Source organism: Zonotrichia albicollis, chromosome 2 (assembly GCF_047830755.1).
Source record: "Zonotrichia albicollis isolate bZonAlb1 chromosome 2, bZonAlb1.hap1, whole genome shotgun sequence".
Taxonomy (NCBI): domain Eukaryota; kingdom Metazoa; phylum Chordata; class Aves; order Passeriformes; family Passerellidae; genus Zonotrichia; species Zonotrichia albicollis.
The window spans coordinates 41,538,983-41,561,128 of record NC_133820.1 but is presented as its reverse complement, the minus strand read 5'-3'; the positions used below and the strand labels follow the sequence as shown (position 1 = coordinate 41,561,128).

At 39.8% G+C, this 22,146-nt stretch overlaps 1 protein-coding gene across 3 annotated transcripts in view; it reads left to right on the top strand.

Annotated features, from left to right (window-relative positions):
- The window catches only part of EPHB6 (EPH receptor B6), an 80,635-nt gene extending 65,780 nt beyond the window's left edge, over positions 1–14,855 (top strand). For all 3 annotated transcript variants that reach the window (XM_026797959.2, XM_005494955.4, XM_026797958.2), the window contains exon 17: positions 107–14,855. In XM_026797959.2, the coding sequence (XP_026653760.2) occupies positions 107–215 (109 nt within the window). In that variant the 3' untranslated portion in view covers positions 216–14,855. The remainder of the gene's footprint in view (positions 1–106) is intronic.
- Positions 14,856–22,146: the final 7,291 nt, after the last annotated feature.

Here is a 22,146-nt window from a genome sequence, read left to right as displayed (position 1 = left end):
CGCACATACCCATCCACATTTATTTGCATCTACAGCAAAATGGACTGAGACTGTTCAGAACAAGCAGTTCATTTTAACAACTTCTGTGTCCTCTGTTCCTTTGCAGAGATATCCAGCGTATTGGAATCACCCTCGTTGGTCACCAGAAGAAGATTCTAAACAGCATCCAGCTCATGCGAGTTCATTTGAATCAACTTGAACCAGTTGAAGTGTGATGTTTACATCATCCTCATTCCACTAGTCTCAAACTCTGGAAAGGTCCTGGGGGAATTCAGAGCGATTTTCAATGTAAGGAAAAGATGTCAGTATGCTACTTGAAGACTTAATGCACCCAGAGAGTGCACACCACGTGTCCTGTTCCATGAACAAAAACGAAGCCTTGCTGTGATTTGAAAGCAGAACTGAATGACTGGTGACAATTACATGTGGCTGATGTCATACATTGGGAATGGGTTTGGGGAGGGAAGGTTGTAATAACATGGGGTGGAGATGGAATAATGGCTTGGACAGATCACAAGCACCTGTTGCCTATTGTCTGCCAACAAAAGGTATCTGACAACTTTACAAAGTCATCCGCAGGCTTTTTTTATGGCTGAGAGCCCAGCAAAGATGCAAAGGCATAATAAAGGCAACAAAAAATTAGCTTTCTTTTCCAGAAGAATGCCATTGTGGTGTGAAAGATTATTCCTCAGATGGAGATGAGCATCAGGCTATCACTTGGTGTGCCAGCTCAGTTCGGAACTGAAGTTCCAGCTAGTGCACAGCATGTGGTAAGCAAAAACAGATGTCACCTGGTACTCAGGTTCAGAGTAAAGAATCGAAATTCAATGCTATTTCGTGTGCAGTTCTTGGGTCTGCTCCATGATGGGTATTGCTAATCTTTTGTGCTGACGTGAGGAACAGTCCCATCTCTATTTATGGGACTGCAAGAGAATAAACAATGATACCTAGAATCCATCCTGCAAGACCTGCAAGTGAAGGGGGAAACAAACAGGTTCTGGTTCTCACAAGCCCATTCTTGTGAGGAAAGGCATAACCTGTGATACATGGAAATTCTGAGTACCCAGATCTTGGGTTTTACTTTCTTCTGAACCCCATACAATGAAAAGCAGAATGACAAAAATCTGAAACTCTTTGCTGCTGAAAAATATTTCCTCTTTTTCTCACCCTAGCCATTAGACACAGTTTGATTTTTCTTTTTCAGAAAATTCAGACATGCAGTAGTCAGCTTCAAAAAGACAGTTGGAATGAGTGAGGTGAAACACTTTCCAAGATTTTGTCAAGAGTGATCAGGGAATAGTACCAGTCCCATAAGTCACTTCAGTCCTTAAAAAAGGGCTAACAGTGTTCTTGGATTCAACAATGTTGATCCCAATGCACATCAGAGTGACCAGAATGGCAGAGTTTATGTATCCCTTCAGGCAGACTATTACCTGTTTATGGGAAACTCTGCTTCAAGAAGGAGCAGAGCTTTGGGGCTGTATCTGTCTATCTATCCCCATGAAGTTGAACTTGAGAGGAAAACTCGTAAACTACTCACTTGTCTACCTCATCAACACATAGGAAGGGAAATGGAAATGGCCCAGGTAAACAAGACCCCAGTTATGATACCCTCTGTGTGTCTAGAGAGGAAACAACCCCAACTGTTGTGATCTGTGCTCATCTGAGAACTAGACATGAGCCTCATGTATTTCTCTAGCTGTCAAGTATATCACAACTTCTTCTCATACTACTCCTGTATGGATTTAAAGATTCCCCCAGTCAACCTAACAACTGAAGACCAAGAAGTCACATTTAAAAGTGAATGAAAAGTCCAATAATATGATGGGAGGTGCTCCAGAATAGTTGCACTGGAATAGCCAATGCAGTTCAGACTCTTTGCTGCAGCATTAGGGTAACGTTATTTTAATTTTTTAGCTGAAGAGAGAGAACAGCAGCGCATTTTCAAGATATAAAAAAGTCAATACAAAAACAATAAAAAGAAACATGAATAAAACATTCATGACAGTACAAAGAGAGTGTGAAGATTTAAAAAAAAAAAAACCCAAATCACATCCGTCTAGAGTCCAACCCAGAAAATCTCAGTCTGTGCTTTTTAAGGGGTTTCTGGAAACTTGTAATACTCACACATCCAGTCACATGTATGCTGACTGACTGTCAGCTCCACCCACGGCATCTGAGACAGAACAAGTGTTGTCCTCTTCAGAAAGCATATTGAGCACAAGATGTTGAGGGGAATCTGTGGTCTCTAGCACCTTCCATATATATTCATCAGAGGACAACAGTGCATGTATGCATCTTCATATATGAGTGTATTCTAGAAGTTTGTGTGCCATTTGGGGAAACTAGGCAGCCTTTCTTTTCCATGCCTTGAGTGGTCAGGATTACTGGAGAGATTAGCAATCTAGATAGAATTCTATGGCCTCTTTTCAGCCTAGTAGAAACTTATATGCAGAAAGACATTTTCTTGCTCTCTTCATGTGATAGGAAATTAAATGGGAGCCTTGTCTGAATTCTGTTGTGTTAACAATGAGACTTGGAACTGCACAAGGAGCAGGCTTGGCATCACATTTGAGTGCAAATGGATAACTATTTTCTGTAAGAAGTGTCTCCATTCTCTTTATTCCCAGTGTGTTCCCAGTTTTCAGGCAGTTATTCTCTTACACAGTTTGGGATGCAAAGGTTCTCAAGTTGCAATGTAACTTGTGTCATTTGCCATCATGTCACTCTTTAACTGTGCAAACATGGAGGAAGGGGCAGTCGGGGCAAAAGCATTAGAAGTACCCTGATCTTACTTTTCTTAATCATCTGAAACCAGAAATTCTATATTCTGTTTCCACAGTCATTTGGGATGTCCTGCAATCCTAACAGGTAGGCATGGAAATGAGGAGGGAAAGCAGTGGGCTCATCTAGGCACCTAGTATCTGCCCTTCACCAGAAGAGTGAGAAACAGTGCTGAAAATGTCTCGCAGAGTTTTGCCAAGGAAGCAGTGGGAGAAGTTACTGCCCACCTTCACTCCATAAGATTTCTACAACAGGCAGTGTACAAGAATAATGAATAAACTAAATGCATAGGGATCAGTGGACAGACCTTCTTAAGAGTGTTAGGCATTTGTAAGAAAGCTCAGAAGAGTCATGCCTATAGCTAGAAAGAATATATTTCAAAGATGAATGTCTTTTGTGCTTGAACACCAACTTTTCACTGTCTGGAAACAGGAAGAAGCTTCACCTTAAGGCAAGCTGTTTTGTAATTATTCTTGATGAGGTTCCTTGAACCTGTCTTTTTGGTGTCTGTTGCTGGACAGCCTCCCAGACAGATAATTGGATCTGCACCAGGGTGTCAGTTAATGTTCTGTGCTGCCAGAGAGCACGTCGGGCAAGCAAGTTCCCACCTATGCTGCTTTGGCAGCCAAGTGAAATTCTCAGCCAGGAGCTACATGCCTGTGCACTCCTGCCTCACTAAGCCATGGCATGTTTCTGCCAGAAGCAGGCCCTGCTCACCAGAGTGTTCAAAGACAAGCACGTAAGCTAAGATTTTTTCTTCCATGCCTGAAATGATTTTAAGGAAAGGCTCAATGACGGTATAACTTACGCAGTGATTTCTGTGCTTTGTGCCCAAGTAGCTTCAATGCATGTGCGGGTGAAATGGCTGAAGTCCCTATTTTCTTGCTTGCTGGTTTGGTTTTTTTTAATTGAAGGGTGTAATCTTAGTCCATGCTTCAACAACACTGTACTAGGGCTAATTGAGAGAGCACAAGTTGCTCCGTGGAGAGAAATGCTGAAAGAGTCTGTCTGTTTAGCACAAACATATTCAGCACCTAGGGCTGTGTAGAAAGAGAGAAGCTGCTGTAGCTAGTCCCAGACAATTCACATGTTAGGAAGCTGAATGAAACCTATGGGTGTGGTGGGAAACAATGAACACCACCAAGGAACTTGGCTTTACTAAACAAACAAGGGTAGAACTGTCATTGTCACTGGATCTTCCTTGGTCATGATTCCAGCCAACACGTCGTTCTGAGGGCAATTCCAAGTGAAGGTAACCAACTTGAATCCATCCTGCTTTTGGCACATTTTCTCATCAGCTGGCTACATGATTCTTCTTAATGAAGAATTCATGTCTTCTGTATGCAGTTCATGCCTTCTACACCTAGAGATGCAGCTAGGCAGTAGATTTAGGTTCAGGACAAAAGTGATAAATTATCTTCCTGAAACCAGGTAATGCTAGAGGAGCAATGCAATCAGCTGATCACATGTGATGTGCATTAGCAACTATTCATGAGTACCAGGCATCTGGAAGATTGCAGATCACACATAAATTCGAATCTTTGGATATCATTAAAAGGCAGCATGAAAGAGCAAACCTCATTGCTCTACCTAAAAGCTAGTCTAATCCTTCACTCTTTATATGGAAAAAATGGCACCTCTCTCAGAATTTACATTTTGTTGTGGCATTCAAGGTCATCGTGTTCTTTGTGTAAAGCTGTTCCATTTCAGTGTTGTTGAAAGAGCTGCACTGAGCTGATGAAAAGCCACTGTGTCTTCCAGATCTTGTGGAGCTGTAACTAGGACCTCATCAAAGAGGAATCACTCCCCGTGGCGTGCTTAAATGCAGAGCTTAAGTGTCCCAGTGTGCTGTAGCACAGAACTGCCCTCAAAAAGCCTGGAACTTAGCCATTTCATTTCCCTTTCTTGGGTGATGAGAAAACTCTCTTCCTGAAATACTCTCAGCTGAAACATGCGGATTCATGAAAACATTCTGAGATTTCCTTCTGGTTTCTTCCATGACCTCTTTTCCTCAAACAAACAGGGTAACGTGGTCTTTTACTCAAGTGCTGCAAGAGCAAGTCACAAGTATGAATGCAATGGGTTAACATCTGTGCCCCAAATCGTTAATAATTTTTCCTGTTACTTATGTGACTTATACAAGACCAAGTGTGCTTAGCTGACAGTGCTAAAGCTGTTTGCTTCTGAAAACTTATTCCTTTAAATTCAGGCCATGCTAAGTAAGGTTGGATTTTTTTCCAGTTTATAGTGACACTAGAAACTACACAGGCTGCTGGCTACAACTGGAATTTGAGTTACATCTCATCGCATTTTGGACACTTTTAGCCAAACCTACTACTGCCTATGCATTTGAACAGCTGGAGCAGATTGATCATTTATAAGCAATTCTGTTGCTGAGATCAGACTCTTACTTTCTTTGAACCCTACTAACTCTTCAATTGAACAGGACATTAAAAATAAAAAATCAGAGTTATTCAGAGAAGTCATCTAGTTGGACAGATATGAATGACAAGGCACTAGCTCAAATAAGCTATTTAAAAATAGATCTATTCATGTTGTTCTGTTAGAAGAGACAGTAATTATAATGTGCCTTACTGTCTCTGCTGTTAAGGTAGAAGAAGGAACATTGATCTTTACCCTTCAGGACAGTACACTTCATCTCTTGACCCCCTGTTGAGTTTAACTTACATTTGACTGAAGAATTTTTGCTAGAAAGGCATCTAATCTTGGTTAATTCAGGAATAATGATTCTAAAAGATACCTTGGACTGTTTTATCCTGTGGCTGTGATAATTTTTAATTGCCATTTCCCTGGCACTTTTTGTTTACTAGCCAATTTGGATAAAGAGCTCTTTGTAATCTGATACTTCTGCCTTTTCCACCCTCCTTGGGTCACATACTCACTTCTTTGTATTCTTAAAAAAGGAAATATTTACATGTCTCTTTCCCTGTCACACATCTTGTTTGGTCCTCCCATCCTTGTTATGGTTCTCTTCTTCATCTTATCTTCTGCCTTCCTTTCTAAGAAGAGAATATCAAGAAGAGGTAGAACCAGTCTCACTAATACTCTACATGGACAGGAAACCAGCCTCTCACACTGACTGCTCGCTGCTTGTTCACTCACAGATCACAGTAAGCCTTTCACAACTGAGTTCTTTGACTCAATCAGGGCTCTCTGATCCTTCTGACGTAAATGTTTATTTTTAGGAAACCCATTCTATGTAGATAGAAAGTGCACCCTTTTTTTTTTCTCAGCTGTCAAGCACAGTCCTTAGAGGAGAGTTTTCAAAAAAATGGATCTTTTAAAATGCTAAGCAGTTTTTAATCAGTATTTCAATCTAACAGACCATAAAGTGATCCATAAGTCAAGCCTGGACTACCTAAGATCAATTGTATGGGAACTTTGCAATCCAAATCTCAAAGTAAGTATTTGCAAGAACTGCCTGAATTAAGGAAATATATCAGTGTCTGCCACTTCCTCCGTAGACTCAGTTTTCTCTTGCTTGTTTATCACCTCATCAGAAAATCCAGCATCTAGCTGTTCCTGGCTTGTAAGCCCTTCTTAAATACAGTAAGGAATGAGCCTGTGACTCCAGTTTGGTGAAACTCCAAGGGCAGAGGAGTTCCAAATCCTGGGCCGTATTGTTACAGCATTTTTTAATTACAATCAGGAATTTACAAACACAAAATGTCTAAAAATTAAAATGATCCAGACCTTTTGAATCCCTAATGGCCCTATCAAAGATAGGCTTTACCGCCTCACCTGCCAAATGTTGGTTCATGACTGCTGGTTTGTATCCTGTCACTTTTTTCCATTTCTGCTTTGAGAGAATACCTATCAGATAGGTCTCCTACAACGTACAGCCAGGGCAAAGCTAGATGAGATAATCTCTAAGTAACATATATGTGATCTTATGGGTAAGCATTACAGCAGTATCTTAGGATCTAAAATAACTCAGTCAAGAAATTCCTAAACTCCATCCACTCTGAAACCGAAATAGATTTGCTGGAGCAACTATGGATCACAGGCTCAGGCATTCAGGTGTTGAAATCTTTTAGTGGATCTGGATGGCCATGCTGTAAAATTCTCCTGTCATTTGTTATGAAACTGTTGGGTTGCACAGGGCTGTGTGATGTGTGTGTTTCATCATAGCAGCCCAATGGTTGTCCATACATCACTTGGGATCTGTGATGACATTCACAGAGGAATGGAGCAGGTGAATTACCAAGTCTTTTAAGCTGATGATAGATATAAAAAATAACATGCATCCCTTCCAGTCCTCTCTTCAAATTGATCCATCGTAGTCAAGATCCCACAATGCTGAACTACTCTTAAGTTCTTAAGCAACCATATCCATGATGTCCTAGTCATCAATCTCCCCTGCTTTTTCATTTTTTGGCATACCAAGTCAGGTCAAGGATCCATTCCTGGATCTTCTCTGTCTTGTTTAATCATCTGCTTTGATGGTGGCATAGGTAAAAAAGAAGTATAGATTTATCCCTAGTCCATTAATGTAAACTAGAGAACTAATTTCATTTTCTTCAAGTTTGTAGTGTACCAGTGCCTAAGGCTGAATATTTTTCACCATGAGGTTGAAAAATACCATTCAAATGATCCAGAGGGAGAGCTCTGTGTCAACAAATGTCTCCATTTACACACCACCACTTCATTTGAAATTCCCTCAACAACATTCCAGAATTATTTGCTGAAGGCAAAAAGAGTAAAGGAATCTAGAGGGGGTTGGCTGAAAGAGAGAGAAAATTATTTTGACAAGAATTAAGTCATAGCAGAGAGTAAAGACAGAGCAAATGAAAGATTTATGTTCTTCAGAGGAGAAGATGAAGGGAATAAGAACTTATAGACTGGAAAAATATGTAAGGCACAAACAAGCAAACCCTTGAAGAATTTTAAAGTAAGAAACATCTTTGGGCTTAGAGCCTCAGAATGACTGAAAATGCAGCAAATTTAGATTTTACAACATCTCCAGGCAACCTGCTCTTGTGCTTTATCACCCTCCCAGTAAAATACATTTCCTGATGGAACATGCTGTCCTTCATGCTGATTGCTTTTCTTTTTTCTATCACTGGACACCACTGAACGAGCCTGTCCAAATCTGCCTTTTTCAAACACTCCCTTCAGACTTCTGTACATGTTGGACAGTCCCAGGTCTCCCTGCCTCCCCTCACAGGTAAGAAACTCCACTCCCTAAACTGTCTTAGTGGCCTTTTGTTGGGCTCTGTGTGGCAGCTACTTGTCTCTCTTAACTTGGAAGCCCAGATCTGGATGCAGGACTCCAGGTGGTGCCTCACCAGAGCTGAGCAGAGGGGAATGATCACCTCTCTTGGTCTGGTGGAAGCATTCTGTTTAATGCAGCCCAGGATTATCTTTCTTGGTGTCAAGGATACATTGACTGGCTCGTGTTCAACCTGTGGACCACCAGTATCCCCAGACTCACTTCTACAAAGCCATACAGCCAGAGGCATGATTTATAACAGGGGGGTTTGTTTTCAGAACTTCATTTTAGTGCAGGAATTAAAAGAAAAATATCTCCTTGATTTTGTGGGATGGAGAGAAGGAACTATTCATATCATGAAATACAAGTGGAAGCATAACAAAATAATTATTTACAAACATTAGAAAGGGCAAACAAAAGGGGAAACTAATTGTTTATATTAATCACAACTCCTGTTTATAATCTCCTGTTAATGAGCTCTTACTCATGGTCTCTATTAGCAAGGCAGTGCAGAACCTGAGTGGATGCTCCTACTTGGCATTCATCATGCAAGAGAAGTTCATCATGCACAGTGCAAGGCTTACGTCCCACTTCAATCTTATTTTATAGTGTGAGTGGGATGTAAAGGAGTTCATCAGCCTCATAATGGCTCTATTTACACAGAATTTTTTTCCTCATAAAAGTAGTTCACTTGAGATGCCTTTACTTCAATGAAATGTCACTGTATTTACAGTGAAGTAATCAAGAGTAAGATTAGACCACCATCTGTAGAAGATTTGATTTGAAAAATGTCTAACTCTCTGAAAAGTTGCTTTTATTAAGTATCTACATGGAGAGATAAGTGACCCTCTTGGAACTTTTCATGCTTTCTCAACTGGAATTTAGAAAATGGACCAGTAACAGTTTTAAAGCAGAATATTGAAAAATCAATGGGATGGAAAGATCTACGATGTTAGTTTCAGTAGGAGAAGATTTTGAAGTTTCCAGGGAAGAAATGGAAGCAAAAATGCAATACACACATAGTACAGTCATGTATAAGAACAAAGTACACATATTTCTGTACACACCACAGGTATATACATGTATACACCACACAGATATTTGGCTTAAAAATTAATTGAAGTGTCAGTATAAAAGGAATGGTAAATTTCTTATCGTATTTCCTTACCCTCACAGTTGGTGGCATTGACAGTTACTAAATATACAGTGGCCAGCTGGTTGACTATCATAAATAAAATACTGGCATTTATTGCATTATTCCAGTTTGTATCAAATGACAATTCAGCCCAGTAGTATCTTAAGGGGAAAACTCAGCATTCTAGGAAGAAGCAATACAACAAGCAAGATATAGAATTTGGAAAAATAAAAACAAAAATGAAATATGGAAATACAAAAAATTGGTTTGGATTTGCATTCTTTTCCACCTGTCCCGCAGAGATTTTCTGCTCTTCAGGTGTGATTCAGATTAACAGTATAATGAAAAGATTATTCTCTCCTGCAACAAGGCACTATGCTGATCTTCCATCTCTGCCTTGCCGAATCCTGGCAGCAGAGATGTTCCAGCATTTCAAAGAGAGATTTTTTTTTTATCATAGACAGATGTTTTGTGTCAAGAGAGAGACTTAGTGAGTGTTAGCATATTAATAATAATTCTTTATCTACTCTAATTTAAACTGAGCAGGAATTTGTCTGCTAAGTGCCTAATGCTTAATATCCCCATTTCCACACTATCACAAATATTTCCTGATACTCAGCACACACTTTTGCTTATCAAATTTCAACCCCTATTTTGTGGTACTTTTGAGGCCTTTTTGAATATCTGCTGTCTGTGACTGTTGCATGCTTTTTTGAAGCATATGATTAGGTGAGAAGAGATGATGTGGCGTGCTGTGATGTGACATGACACCAAGACTGTAGGAGAGAATGGAAGAAGGAAATGCATCCACATGAGGAACAAATTGGAAAGACAGCTTTGGAAAGAAAATCACAAGTCTGTGCACTCTGAAGCAATGCTTTTCAATTTCAGAAGGGTAGATAAGAGATTATATGAATATTTCATATATACATATGTTCAGACATCTAAATTTTAAATTAATAATATCACTTTCTCAAAGCCATCTGTATTAATTGAAGGGGCAAACCATGAAGCCATGTCTGATGTCAAATGTTACCTTACAATACATCTGGGCCCCCAGAACAACAGTTCCATTTGAATACATTATTAACAATGAGAATGCATTTGCACAATCTGCCCTTTTGGGTTCCTTAGATATTTTTTTATGATGACTTTGGTTTAGAATCACTTTCCACAGACATCAGAACTTCATATTGCATATTTCTATTCACAGTTGAGGTTGCAGAATATTTTCATAGTTGCATATGAAGAGCTGATGGTTTTGGGCACAGTATGAGAGCGAAAGCATGGTATGAAGTTTCATATTAGTTGTATTAGTCTTGTAATGGGTGACAGTGAAGTCATTGCCAGCTCTTGTCAGTACCATTATCTTACAGGATTAAAGTTTGCTGCTTCTTTTCACTGTATCAGGCTGCCTGCAGGCTCAGACAGGCATTTCTCCACAAGATATTGTTCATTAGAGTACAGGGACAAAAAACTACTTCCTTTTATAAGACCAAACTTCCACAGAAAAGTTCACTGACAAGATTTGTCTTTCTTGGCAATTCTGAAGTTACGATTTGTGGAAGAGACACAGACATGCTACTGATTCAGCAGATTGATAGAGGAAGAAAAGTTGGACAGTTGCAGAGACACCCATGTCAGAAATAAAGAAAACACAGTTTAAAAGCAGTTTAACCCACAGGTGAATACTAAAGTAGATGAGATTGTAAGAGTTGTGGCTGAAAATTTATTTAGTGGCCTGAGGATTCTTGCCATCATCTCCCTTTTCCATTATCACTTTCACCAAACTGATGGTTTCTTTCACCACAGCCCTGTGAAGAGCAATCTCTCCTGCAGCACACAATTTCCATATTGTCTCTCACACCATATCAAATGTGCCAGAAACACTTCGACAACTAGAAATCCACAGCACAGCCACAGGTATTTTAATAGTGGAAAACTGAGAGATAATAGGAAACTACAGGATTTTCAAAGATTTCCATGGCAATGAGTGATTAATATCCATGGAAGTAGGGAGATGAAGCATAAGATTTCCTTCAAGTCTCAGGAAATTGTCAGTTCAAGGCTCATCTCATTTTCATATTAGGAGTGACTTCTAGAAGACAGCCTAGGTTTTGTCCTGTGGGAAGGACATAAGATCTAATCTAGTTTCTCATCTGTGCAGGATTCAATTTGTTTGGACCCAAAGGCAGATATTAGATCTGTGAAATGAATTGCCACTCAGAGTGAACAAATTCACTGTCAGCATTTCTCATTTAAGTGTTTAACAATTTGTTTATTCCAGTTCTCTTCCCAGTCATAATTTTATACTCTCTAAACATTTAAGTGTGAATATCTCAAGCACTTGGAAATGCTGCTTCACCAGATTTCAGTGAAGTAGCTTTTGTTTATGGTTCTGAAATAATTAATGATCTCTTAGAGATGGAGAAGCTGTGGCACAGAGAAATGAAGATCTTTGTTCATAGATAGGAAATTGGCCATAACTAGCTTTCACACATGAATTCCCTACCTTTTTTTAGACTTTTTCTGAAATAGGTGGATGCAATTCTCACACAATGCAGAGTTGCTATGAAAGCATTTTAAAAAGTGACATACTCCTCCAAAAATTCACAGTATGAATGTAGTGTTCACCCTGAAATTTAGGCAAAACCACAAATAAATACTACTGCTCCTGAGGGCTACATGATCTTACAAGAACTTCAGATGTATTCTCCTCTCATGAATTGTGTTTGTTCAGGGAGGAGACTCCTCTCCACGACTGTTTCCATTGCTTTCTCTGGAAGGTCCGTGTAGCAACATCTGTGAGAATGAGCTTCAGATAGGAAAAGCATCATCTGGATCCACACTGCTTCTGTCAGCGCTGAAATATGTCTGCAGAGGTGATCACAACGTGATCTTTCTCAATTATCAATCCAGACAAATCGAATAGGAAAAAGAAACGGAGAAAAAAAAGGCTGAGAATGTGATACATTTCCAGGACAAAATTGATTTACAGGCTTTTTAGGTCATGCTAAATACAGAGTTTAGGGACATGGGTGTTTTAGACTGTCTAGGTTCACAGTTCACCTCTTGGAATGAAAGCAAAGTATTCAGAGGTATCAGGAAACTGAGTCATGGGTAAGTAGAATAAAACATCCTTGAGCAGGTAATTTTCACTAGTTCTTTGGGATCCTGAGTGAATCTCTTACATGGTTCTGGACCATTACTGGACCATGTTTGATCATTTGGATGTCCTGATACTGTCCTTTCATATATTTATACCTGCTTACAGCTCAGATGTCATTGTTTCTTTGACAGGTTCTGGGGCTGTGTCTGTCACAGCTGAGCAGCGCCCACACTGTCCTACAGTCACATGAAGGGCTGCCTCTGGTTGTGTATTTCCATCAAATAGGAAGGATTTGGTTACTGGATTTTGTACTGTGGCAAGAATCAATGATCCTTCAAGTCTACTTGAAACTGGTTGATGAACTTGAAATGGGAACAGAAATCCAGAAATAATGCCAAGAATACGTGCAAGGACATTTTAGCAAATTAACCATCCCAGTGCTGAGTCCCCACCCTTCAGCCATTTCCCCTTCACGCTGGCAAGTTTATTTACTGCTACAGCTACAGTCTGGTACCCATTGCCCAAACATGCAGGCCCCAGTAGTTTTCTTCTAAAAAAGTATTGCAGCCTAGACTAGCACAAGAAGTGGCGTCACCCATCTCACCAGTACGACAGATTTTACAAGCAAGAAGTTTCTGAATAGATCTTTATCCTCCAAGGCCTGGAGCATGGGAGATTCTCAAAGCCTGGAACAATAAAAATTGCCCATTCATAGTCTTAAAATAAATACATTGGTTACAGGAAATGAGTTTTGTTGCATCAGCAAACCAGACTTGGTTAGAGGTTTTTGTTCTCAAGGTAGTGGACATGTTGAGAACTTTCAAGACACACATATAAATGATCCACCTTTTATAGATCAGACATTTTGCATAACCAGAAGATCTATAATTCAGCTTTTACATGACTAGGGAGCTGATGAAGATGTCACAAAGGAAACATAATTCTGACACAAGTGGTAATTCAGCATTCCAGGGTCATTGCACATTTATTGTACTTGACTAGACTTTGTACAAGGTGTCAAATTACCTTCCAATCTTACACGGCTGGGCCTCAGCATTTTCCAGCACACGACATCTGAGAACCATGCAGATATTGCACATATTCCTGGCATTATTTCTGGATTTCTGTTCCCATTTCAAGTTCATCAACCAGTTTCAAGTAGACTGGATCATTGATTCTTGCCATAATACAAAATTCAGTAACCAAATCCTTTCTGACAGATGGAAATACACAGCCAGAACACAAAGCTGTCTCTTTGATTCTCATCCTTCTGCTCTAACCGGGAAATTCAGATAAAAAAGAATCCTAATTAAAGATTTAAACCTTTCATCTTGCTCCATCCCAGCATGGGAGCTTCAGCTCAATATAATACATAATGACCCCTCTGGAAAGTTTGAAAATAAAGATGTCATTGTAAAGAGAAGTAAATAATTTTTAAGTAACATAAAGGTTGGCTGCATGCCCATTGTAATTATCTCTGATACTGAGAGCCACAGGGGTTCAGCCTGTAAAGTCCCAGCCAGCTTAATCTGCCAAATTAAAAAAAAGCAAAATAAAAAAAGAAACTTCTTCATCTCTCTATTAACTTAACTAAAATAAGGAGATACGCTAAGAAAATGCACTAACAACATGCAGCATCATGCTTTTCATAAGGAGGGAATGAAAACCCTTCTGTCTGCTTTTAATGAGGTGGGCTGTGCTTAAGAAATTGAGAAGTCAAGCCTGCAGTTACTGACAAACATGCTGAAAGGGCAAGACTGGGGTAACAGCAGATCTTGCCAACAAGGTGTCACACCACAGATATACAAGACTGGAGAGCAAAATTAGGAAAAGAGCTGTGTCTCTCTGAACTGCATCTCCAAAATGTGATACAGAAGCCAAATAAAAAAGAGCTGAAAAGGATGAAGAGACAGGAGTATACTTGAATATGGAGTCAGCACTTGTTCAGCATTCACTGGCTCTGCACAATACTAGGTTAGTGCTGTAAACTACTCATCTTTACCAGGACTGCAATTCCTGATTTATTAAAAAGATAGATAAGGTAAATGGTTTTCATATTTCCTCATGGTTCAGTGGGTAATATAAACATCTGCAATCACAGCCCAGGACCTCTGTTTTGCTGCCTTTCTGCTCAAGGTAACAGAGGTATCGTGCACATGTATTTGGATGTTAGTCCCAGAGAAACATTTAAAGAGGTTATAGGGTTCATCATTTACCCTAAACCCATTGTGGAAAGTAGGTCCTGATCCTCCATTAGTTTCCCACAAAAAGATGAGTGAAACCCTTCTGCCAAGTCTTTTGAGCTCCCTTCCTGTATTTCTGCATGTTTTCTGAGCACTTCATAGAAAAGGGGGCTGTTCTGGAGTCTTTACAGCTTCTCTCTATCCATACAGACTGTGATGTCCTCAGTGCTAGGAATGGGCCAAAATGTAGATGGCAGCAATGTCCCTCAGTTTAGCAGGTTCCTCAGGAAAATTGATCAGGTTTTCCTGTCACTTGTTACTCCTAGAGAGAGTCAAGAATTAAATCAGATTAAGTCTGAATTATTTATAAGTTAAAAAAAAAAAACACCCTGGGAGCTGATTGCAGAATAATTAAGATTTTAAACATGAAGTTGCTGGAAATTTAAAATATGAACAAAAGTCAAGCTTATTTTTTCTCAGAAGAAAATATATGTGAAAGTCTGGAATGTCATTTCATTGTAATTTACCCTGGGTAGTCAAAAAATCCCATTTTTTGCCACTGCTGAAGTCTAAATCTTTTACATTACAAGCTTTTGGTCTTCTGTGCTTGAGGGGAATGTTTTACAGGTTTACAGAACTGCATTTGTGCTGAAGGATCTCTTATAATTCTACCTGAATCTTCTGGGTTTGCCTAATTATTTTCTTAAGTTCCCTGTGTTTTCTTTGAGCCACTCTAACCAATTATATTGCTTTATCTTTAAGGATAAGATCAGTCACTGTATAATTGTACCTTTGCCTTAAAATTGTTTGCATCTGTGCCTAACACATTCTCTGTCTTTATTCTCAGCAGGATGTTCACTATGTTAAAATGCCTAAAGTGAATTTTAAAATTCTGCTACTAAAATTTTGTGAAGATGCAGTAAATGCAATACCCCTTAATTAAAACTTTAATCAGACTTTTGTAAAGTATATTCTGTGTTATTTGGAATGATTTTTAATATAGGTGCTCATCACCTGATTGGATATGTGTATCCACATAAGACTGGATAGTTGTACAGATCTCATGAACTCTGTAACAAGGCTGTGGAAGAGTGTGTGTGTCAGTGTACTACTTGTAAAGTATTCAGGAATCAAGAAACTACATTCTTTTGTTACAGAATTTTTTTCCCCGCTGGGTAGCTAAAGTCGAATTTTGAGAATGGTTTAAGCCTGATGATTTTATTAAGGAAACATGAAATATATTTTGATTAAAATTATATTGAAGAGTATCAAAATACCACTTGACTGGTAGTTCCATGGTCTGAAATGTTATTGCTAGTCTGTAATGAAGTCCCTCAACAAAGGAAGAGAAAAAGGAGAAGCTCCCTGCCTTTTTGTCCTTCTTGCCTTTCAATAGAGGAATTAATCTCTGCCCATGCCTCACTAGACTTATTCTTCTCAGATGTGTTTGATTGTGTTACTCACTGATTACTCATATTAAGATGACTCAAGCAGTGAGATTCACTTTTCTTGGAAGTTCATACAATTATGAAATCTTTTTATTGTTTAATTATTAATCCTTAAAGCAATCCTTAAAGCCTGATGGTGGGTCACTAATTATGGTTTCAGTTTGACTGTCATTTAGCCTTTCCAGATTTTGAGGCTGTCATTCCATTTATGTTTGTTTAAATACTGTAACAGTGTCACAGTATTTAACCAAGTAGTATTTAACCAAGAAGAAAACTTCACTTGCTTTCATTTGAGTAAACAGAGCATCTGCTCCCTTTGGTAGCTGCCTTGTGATATCCAGCTAGGATTGGCTTGGCTGATAGTTCAGGTAGCAACAGTTCTGACATGGTGTGTTAGTGGCCTGCAAAATATAAACATGTAATTTTGTCCAGGACACAGAGCTGAGCAACACGGATTTTTCAAGGAGAACAGCAGGATCCATATATTGACCAGTTTATTTTTGCAGTGCTTTACTTTGTAGAGGCTCTCTCCTCTCCTCTCCTCTCCTCTCCTCTCCTCTCCTCTCCTCTCCTCTCCTCTCCTCTCCTCTCCTCTCCTCTCCTCTCCTCTCCTCTCCTCTCCTCTCCTCTCCTCTCCTCTCCTCTCCTCTCCTCTCCTCTCCTCTCCTCTCCTCTCCTCTCCTCTCCTCTCCTCTCCTCTCCTCTCCTCTTCTTCTTCCCTTCCCTTCCCGGAACCTTCCTTTCCCTCTTCTCTCCCAAAGACTGAGTGATACTGTCCTTGAGAAAACAAGCCCAGCATTGAAATGGCATATAGTGGTGATTTATGGTTTTGAAATTAAATGTAATGAATCTGGTCTGAGACAGGAACAATAATTTATTTTATTTTTCTAACACTAGAAAAAAATTTGCTGAGCTGAGAGATGCCTTGCCTGATGCAGCACAAAAAGGCTTACTTTAAATGACTACTTCAAATGTTTAAATAAACTTGGAACTCTCATTCTTGCGGGTCACTCTAGGACCACAGGCAGGCCGTGGTGAGGATGTAGCCACTCTGCTGCAGTGAGAATAAATGAACACAAGGCTGCAGCAGAGACTTAAGTGGAGAACAGGGAGGGCTTGAAGAAATTAATCTCTGCCTGAACTTGACATATAAAGACTTGCTCAGCTTATCTCTCTTTGGAGAAGGCATGTATTTGCCATCTCCAGTTAAATACAAGCCATTTGAACTAGGTTTTAGTTCAAGTGACTACAAACAGCAAGCTACCCCCACCATAAACTCTGTTCTTTGGCTAAACCATTGACACCTGGGGGTATATCAGACCCCATGTATAAAAAGTGCACAGGCTTTATGAGGCCAGATTTACAACATTGGAATGCAGCTGCTACCTCTAAATGTCAGGGAGTTTGTCCATAAAACTATACACCTGGTTCTCATTCCCAGGCTTGACTGCACCCTGGCTCAGACAATGAGTCTCTCTTGGTTTATTTGAAAATGCTATATCAGCTAACACAGTTCTTGTAATATAAATAATTTATTTTTTTAAAAAAAGGTAACATTTTTTGTCTGGCTGATTTAATTACGTTTTCTTCAGCTGTGCCACATTTCTGGCTCCTGAGCACCTCAACACAAACTCCTGCGTGCTGCTCAGAGTGAAGACATTTGCCCAGAAGGAGGGCAGGCAGTTATAGAACAAGATTTGCCCAAAAGATCGTTTAGAAGAAAAGAATATCTTGCTGTTCAGAATTATTTGCATTCTGAGACACTGAAGACCCCTTAAAAAGAGTTCTCAGTGAGATTCCTCTCTCCCCACAAAAATCCTACTATCTTTGAATAAAACATATTACATTCTTTTGTAACTAAAAAAGAAAAATCACCTACATAAATGAGCAGATGATTTGGGCTTGTTCTCAAGATTCCAAAGTCACAATAGAACTTTCCAGGCAGCAGCAGAAAGGAATGATAGAGGTGATTCAATCGGATCATGATAAGCATCAGCTTCTGCATAATTTTTCTCCACTGGCTCACAATAGGGTGAGTAGGTTTAGCAGACATGCACCCCTTGTAAATAGCAAAAAGTTTTCTATATGGGTGATCTCTATTGCTCTATGGCTAAGTACTCCATCAGAATTTATAGGAGTTTAGCTTTTCTGAAAACCAGATCAGCCAAATGTGAAGATAATCATAGCTGAAAATGCTTAGTCAAACAGAAATTTATTTAATCTCTACTTGGACATAGAAAAGTTCTGATATCTGTGTCCTACATACCTGCTGAAATGACATTTTCCCTTGAAGCAGTTCTGGTTCAGAAGCCATAACAGCAAAACATAAACTGTTTTTTTTTTAACCCAAGACTGTTCCATGTTAGCAAATATAAAACTTTGGTTTTTTATTGGACACTTTCTTTAATAATTGTGTGGCAATTTATTCTGAATGACAACAGTTAGAAAATTTCCAGCAATTCTGAAATTAAAACTACTCTGCTCAAATCAGATGTCTGAGACCTCCTTAAGAGAGTTTCCATTTATCTAATTAGAGTTGTGTTTCTGATACAGAGTTAAGTTTGATTCTACACAAAAAAAATAACCTCATCTAGGCCAATCCCTCAGAGATTAGTTACACTAATTTGTGCCAGAGTTCTGCTTTCCTTATTATAGACACTGAATATATACTTATTTCCAATCAGCTGTGATCTGGGTGATTGCAGGCTTTTGTATTTCCTTAGTGAGAGTGTGGACCTGTCCAAGATGCCAAAGGCCAGGAATAAATGGGTTTAGCAATTTTTTTAAGGGAGTTGATGCACGAGCCCTCTTTCTTACACACCACAGAGGTATTTAAACCAATCCCAGAAAATTGACACCCACTGCATTCCACCTCTCAGTGGGGATACAAACAAAAAGATTTTCAAAATGCGTCATGGCTCTGAATACAGGCTGCATAGTCCCAAGTTCCACATCTCTGCTCTGTGAGTGCTGCACTTCCAAACAGTTCAACTATTAAGCTGAGAGCAAATACAGCTGTTCTTCTCTCTGAGTAGCTGAAAATGTTATCCTACTTGGGGATTTTAAACTGATGTCACAACTGTGTCTTCCAGCTTATGTACCTGAGCAAGCTTTAAATGCAACCAAGGCAGCACAGGCATCACTACAGCTGCTCAAAAAGCTGAGTTAATCCCAGACACCTAACCTACCACAAAAATTCCTACATAAAATCTTTCTCACTGGGAAAGATTCCCTCTTCACACTTTCTCGTTCTATTGTCTTCCTAATTTTTGATCTATGGCACTCAAGGATGTAGTATTTAGTCCTTTGCTTAAAAAAGCCACTGAATCAGATTACCACTCAGAAAGACAGCACATATATCTTGAAACACGGGAAGGAAAAGATGAGATTTTACCTTTGCAAGTGCGAAAACAGTCTGAAGGATTTTAAAATACTGAGAAAATTAAGCTGATTGAGAAATTCTACAGCAGCACAAAAGAATATTGGTCTGTCTTTAGACCATTTTTCACTTACACCAGTGCTGTTCCTCATGTATTTGCACAGAATTTCTCTCAGAAAAGTGACCAGCTCAATGCAGGGTCTATGGGCTCTTGCACAAAAGACACCAAGGGGCTCTGGCATTGGAGCCTTCTTTTGGTTTGTGCTCTACAGTTATGAAATCCCAACCCCAGCCACAATCAAAATAGCATTGCTAGAAAAGGGAAGATCATCAAATATTATACACCATAAATTAGAAATTTAAATCTGAAATTAGTTTTCACCTTATCCTAATAGTTATTTCATATGTGGACCTTGCTCTAGTCAGTGCACTCTCCCATAAAATACAGGATGGTCTCTGTCGCAGAGAGCTGTGCCTAGAATCCTGAATTGTAATTTTCAAGGCAAGTACCTTTAATGTGTGAGGTAAAGAAGCATGTAAGAGTTATGAGACAGCAGCCACTAATTGCCTTGACCCCAGTCACTAAAACTCAAGACTGTATTATAATATTTGCCAATATCCAGAAACAGGACAGAAGCCTGTGATGATGTGTATTTCAGCTGGTTGTGCACTGTGCAACCACTGCTAGCACAATACACTGTCTAAACAGAGACTGGAAATTCTTCACTAGATTTATTATCTTTTAAATATGTAGGTTATCACTATTTGATGCAATCTTATAAGAGGTGACTTCACATGCAATGATTAACCCAGGAAGGTGCACACAAGTATTTCAAAGATTCAAAGTATAAGCAAAACCCCTCGTGTGATGGACAGCCTCTGGTCATGGCAGAGGGTGGGTGTTAGGAAGAAACCTTTTACTGTGAGGGTGATGAGGCACTGGAACAGGCTGCCCAGAGAAGCTGTCGATGTCTCAACCCTGGCTGTGTTCAAAGCCAGGCTGGATGGGCCTTTGAGTAACCTGGGCTGGTGGAGATGGCCCTGCCAATGGCAGGGGAGGCTGGGACTAGATGACATTTAAGGTCCCTTCCAACCCTTTAACTTTCTATGATTCCACGAATTCTTCTCTATTTTATAAAAGAGGGGAGGACAGAATGCAATGGTAGCACAAAGAGCAAAACAATTTCAACTGCAACATACAAGGAACAGTTTAATGAGGCACAGGCATTTTTCCCACTGACTAAATAGTTCTCCAGCTGACTAGCACAGCATTGACAGCCTCCTCAGAATACAGGGTGAAATAAACAGGGCCAGGAGACTTCTTCTCCTTTATAATGCCTTTATTAAAAGTGATCAGCTCAGGATTGGGCGGCTCGGCAGGGCTGCAGTCCCCGTCGCGTCTCCCAGGGCGACTCAGCGGAGGAGGATATGCGCAGCTCCGTCCACTAGGGGCAGAGCCGGGGATCCGGACCTCGTGGAAGCTTTAGGGCGTGAGGTCCCCGTCAGATGTTACCTCTGAGCCTCGCTGGTTACCCTGGTCCCGGCGTCCGGACGACTCTCTGCTCAGGGCGAGAGGGACTCCGCATCTCTGCAGGCTCAGCACTTGGCTCCTCACATCCGGACATCACTTTAGTCTCTCAACTCTTAGGTGGCTCGTTGTTTTTAGGGTTTTCTCGTTGCATTTTGGAGTCGGGGTCCCAAAAGCATGCTGGTCTTGGAGTCACTTTGCATAACACCCCCCCACCCTCTCAGGTGTCTTCCCTATGCTGGGAAGAGAACACAGCCTTGGGGAAGGGCCATCACCCCACCCCAGCCAGGGCCTTTACTAATACAAAAGGGGTGATAAGCTACAATGACCCGTGATTACAATAACAAAGCACACAGAACCCTGGCAGAGACAGATCTGGCTGCCTTTTTGTAACTTTTTCTCACAAAAAAAAATATTGACCGAATTTTTGTTCATAACAAGGGTGTTCTCCACCTCTGGCTTTAGCCAGCGTAGAAGGACAAGTACAAGGTCAAAGACAAAATTGTGCTTTATCACCATTTTGGCAGAAGGTGATGCTTGTACATAATAAGTTCTGAACTTGGTTACGCGTAGCTGTTCCTCACTTTTTTCTTATCTTTCCTCTCCTCCCCTATTCCCGTGTTTACAGTGTTTGTGTTCACTACCTCTTTGAAATAAAGGGGATTATTAGAATTTAAGGCCAGAAGCAACACTAAAATCACACAGGTTGACCTTCCATACATCTTAGATGCTTATAAATCTCCACATACCAGAGCTCTGGGTAAAGGTGTCTGGAAGGAGCTTATATTCAAGAAAGTGTTGAGGATTAAAAATTTACCATTTGTTGCCGAATTTTGTTCCTCAGTTAATCAATGCTGCAGTTACAGATAATATCACTCCTTTTGTTTAAAATTAACATTGGATTAAGCTCCAAGCCACTGTTTCTTGTTACATCATTCTCAGGTACTTTACAGAGCTGTTGCCAGGCTGGCATTTTCTCCTTGTGGAGATACTTAACACTTATAACATGGCACTTCTCATTGTTATTTATTTTAATACTTGCATGGACTGTACTTTGTAAGCTTTTCAGTGACAGACATCCAATCCTTGATTCATTGTTAGAGTTCCCGTCAACAAATTTTTTAACTTTTCAGGATGCTTTAACAATTTATGTATTAATTAACATTTTACATTCTTTCTCTTGCATATTTTCAATATGCATGCCAAGAGTTTCACACTGACTGTCGTGTCAATTTCTTTGTTCTCTACTACCCCAAAATGGTTTTCAGTTCTGTGCTCCCCCTCACACCCTGTCCATTGTTATAGGTAACTTTCCTCTTTGATAATCTTGGTTTATTTAGCTGTAAT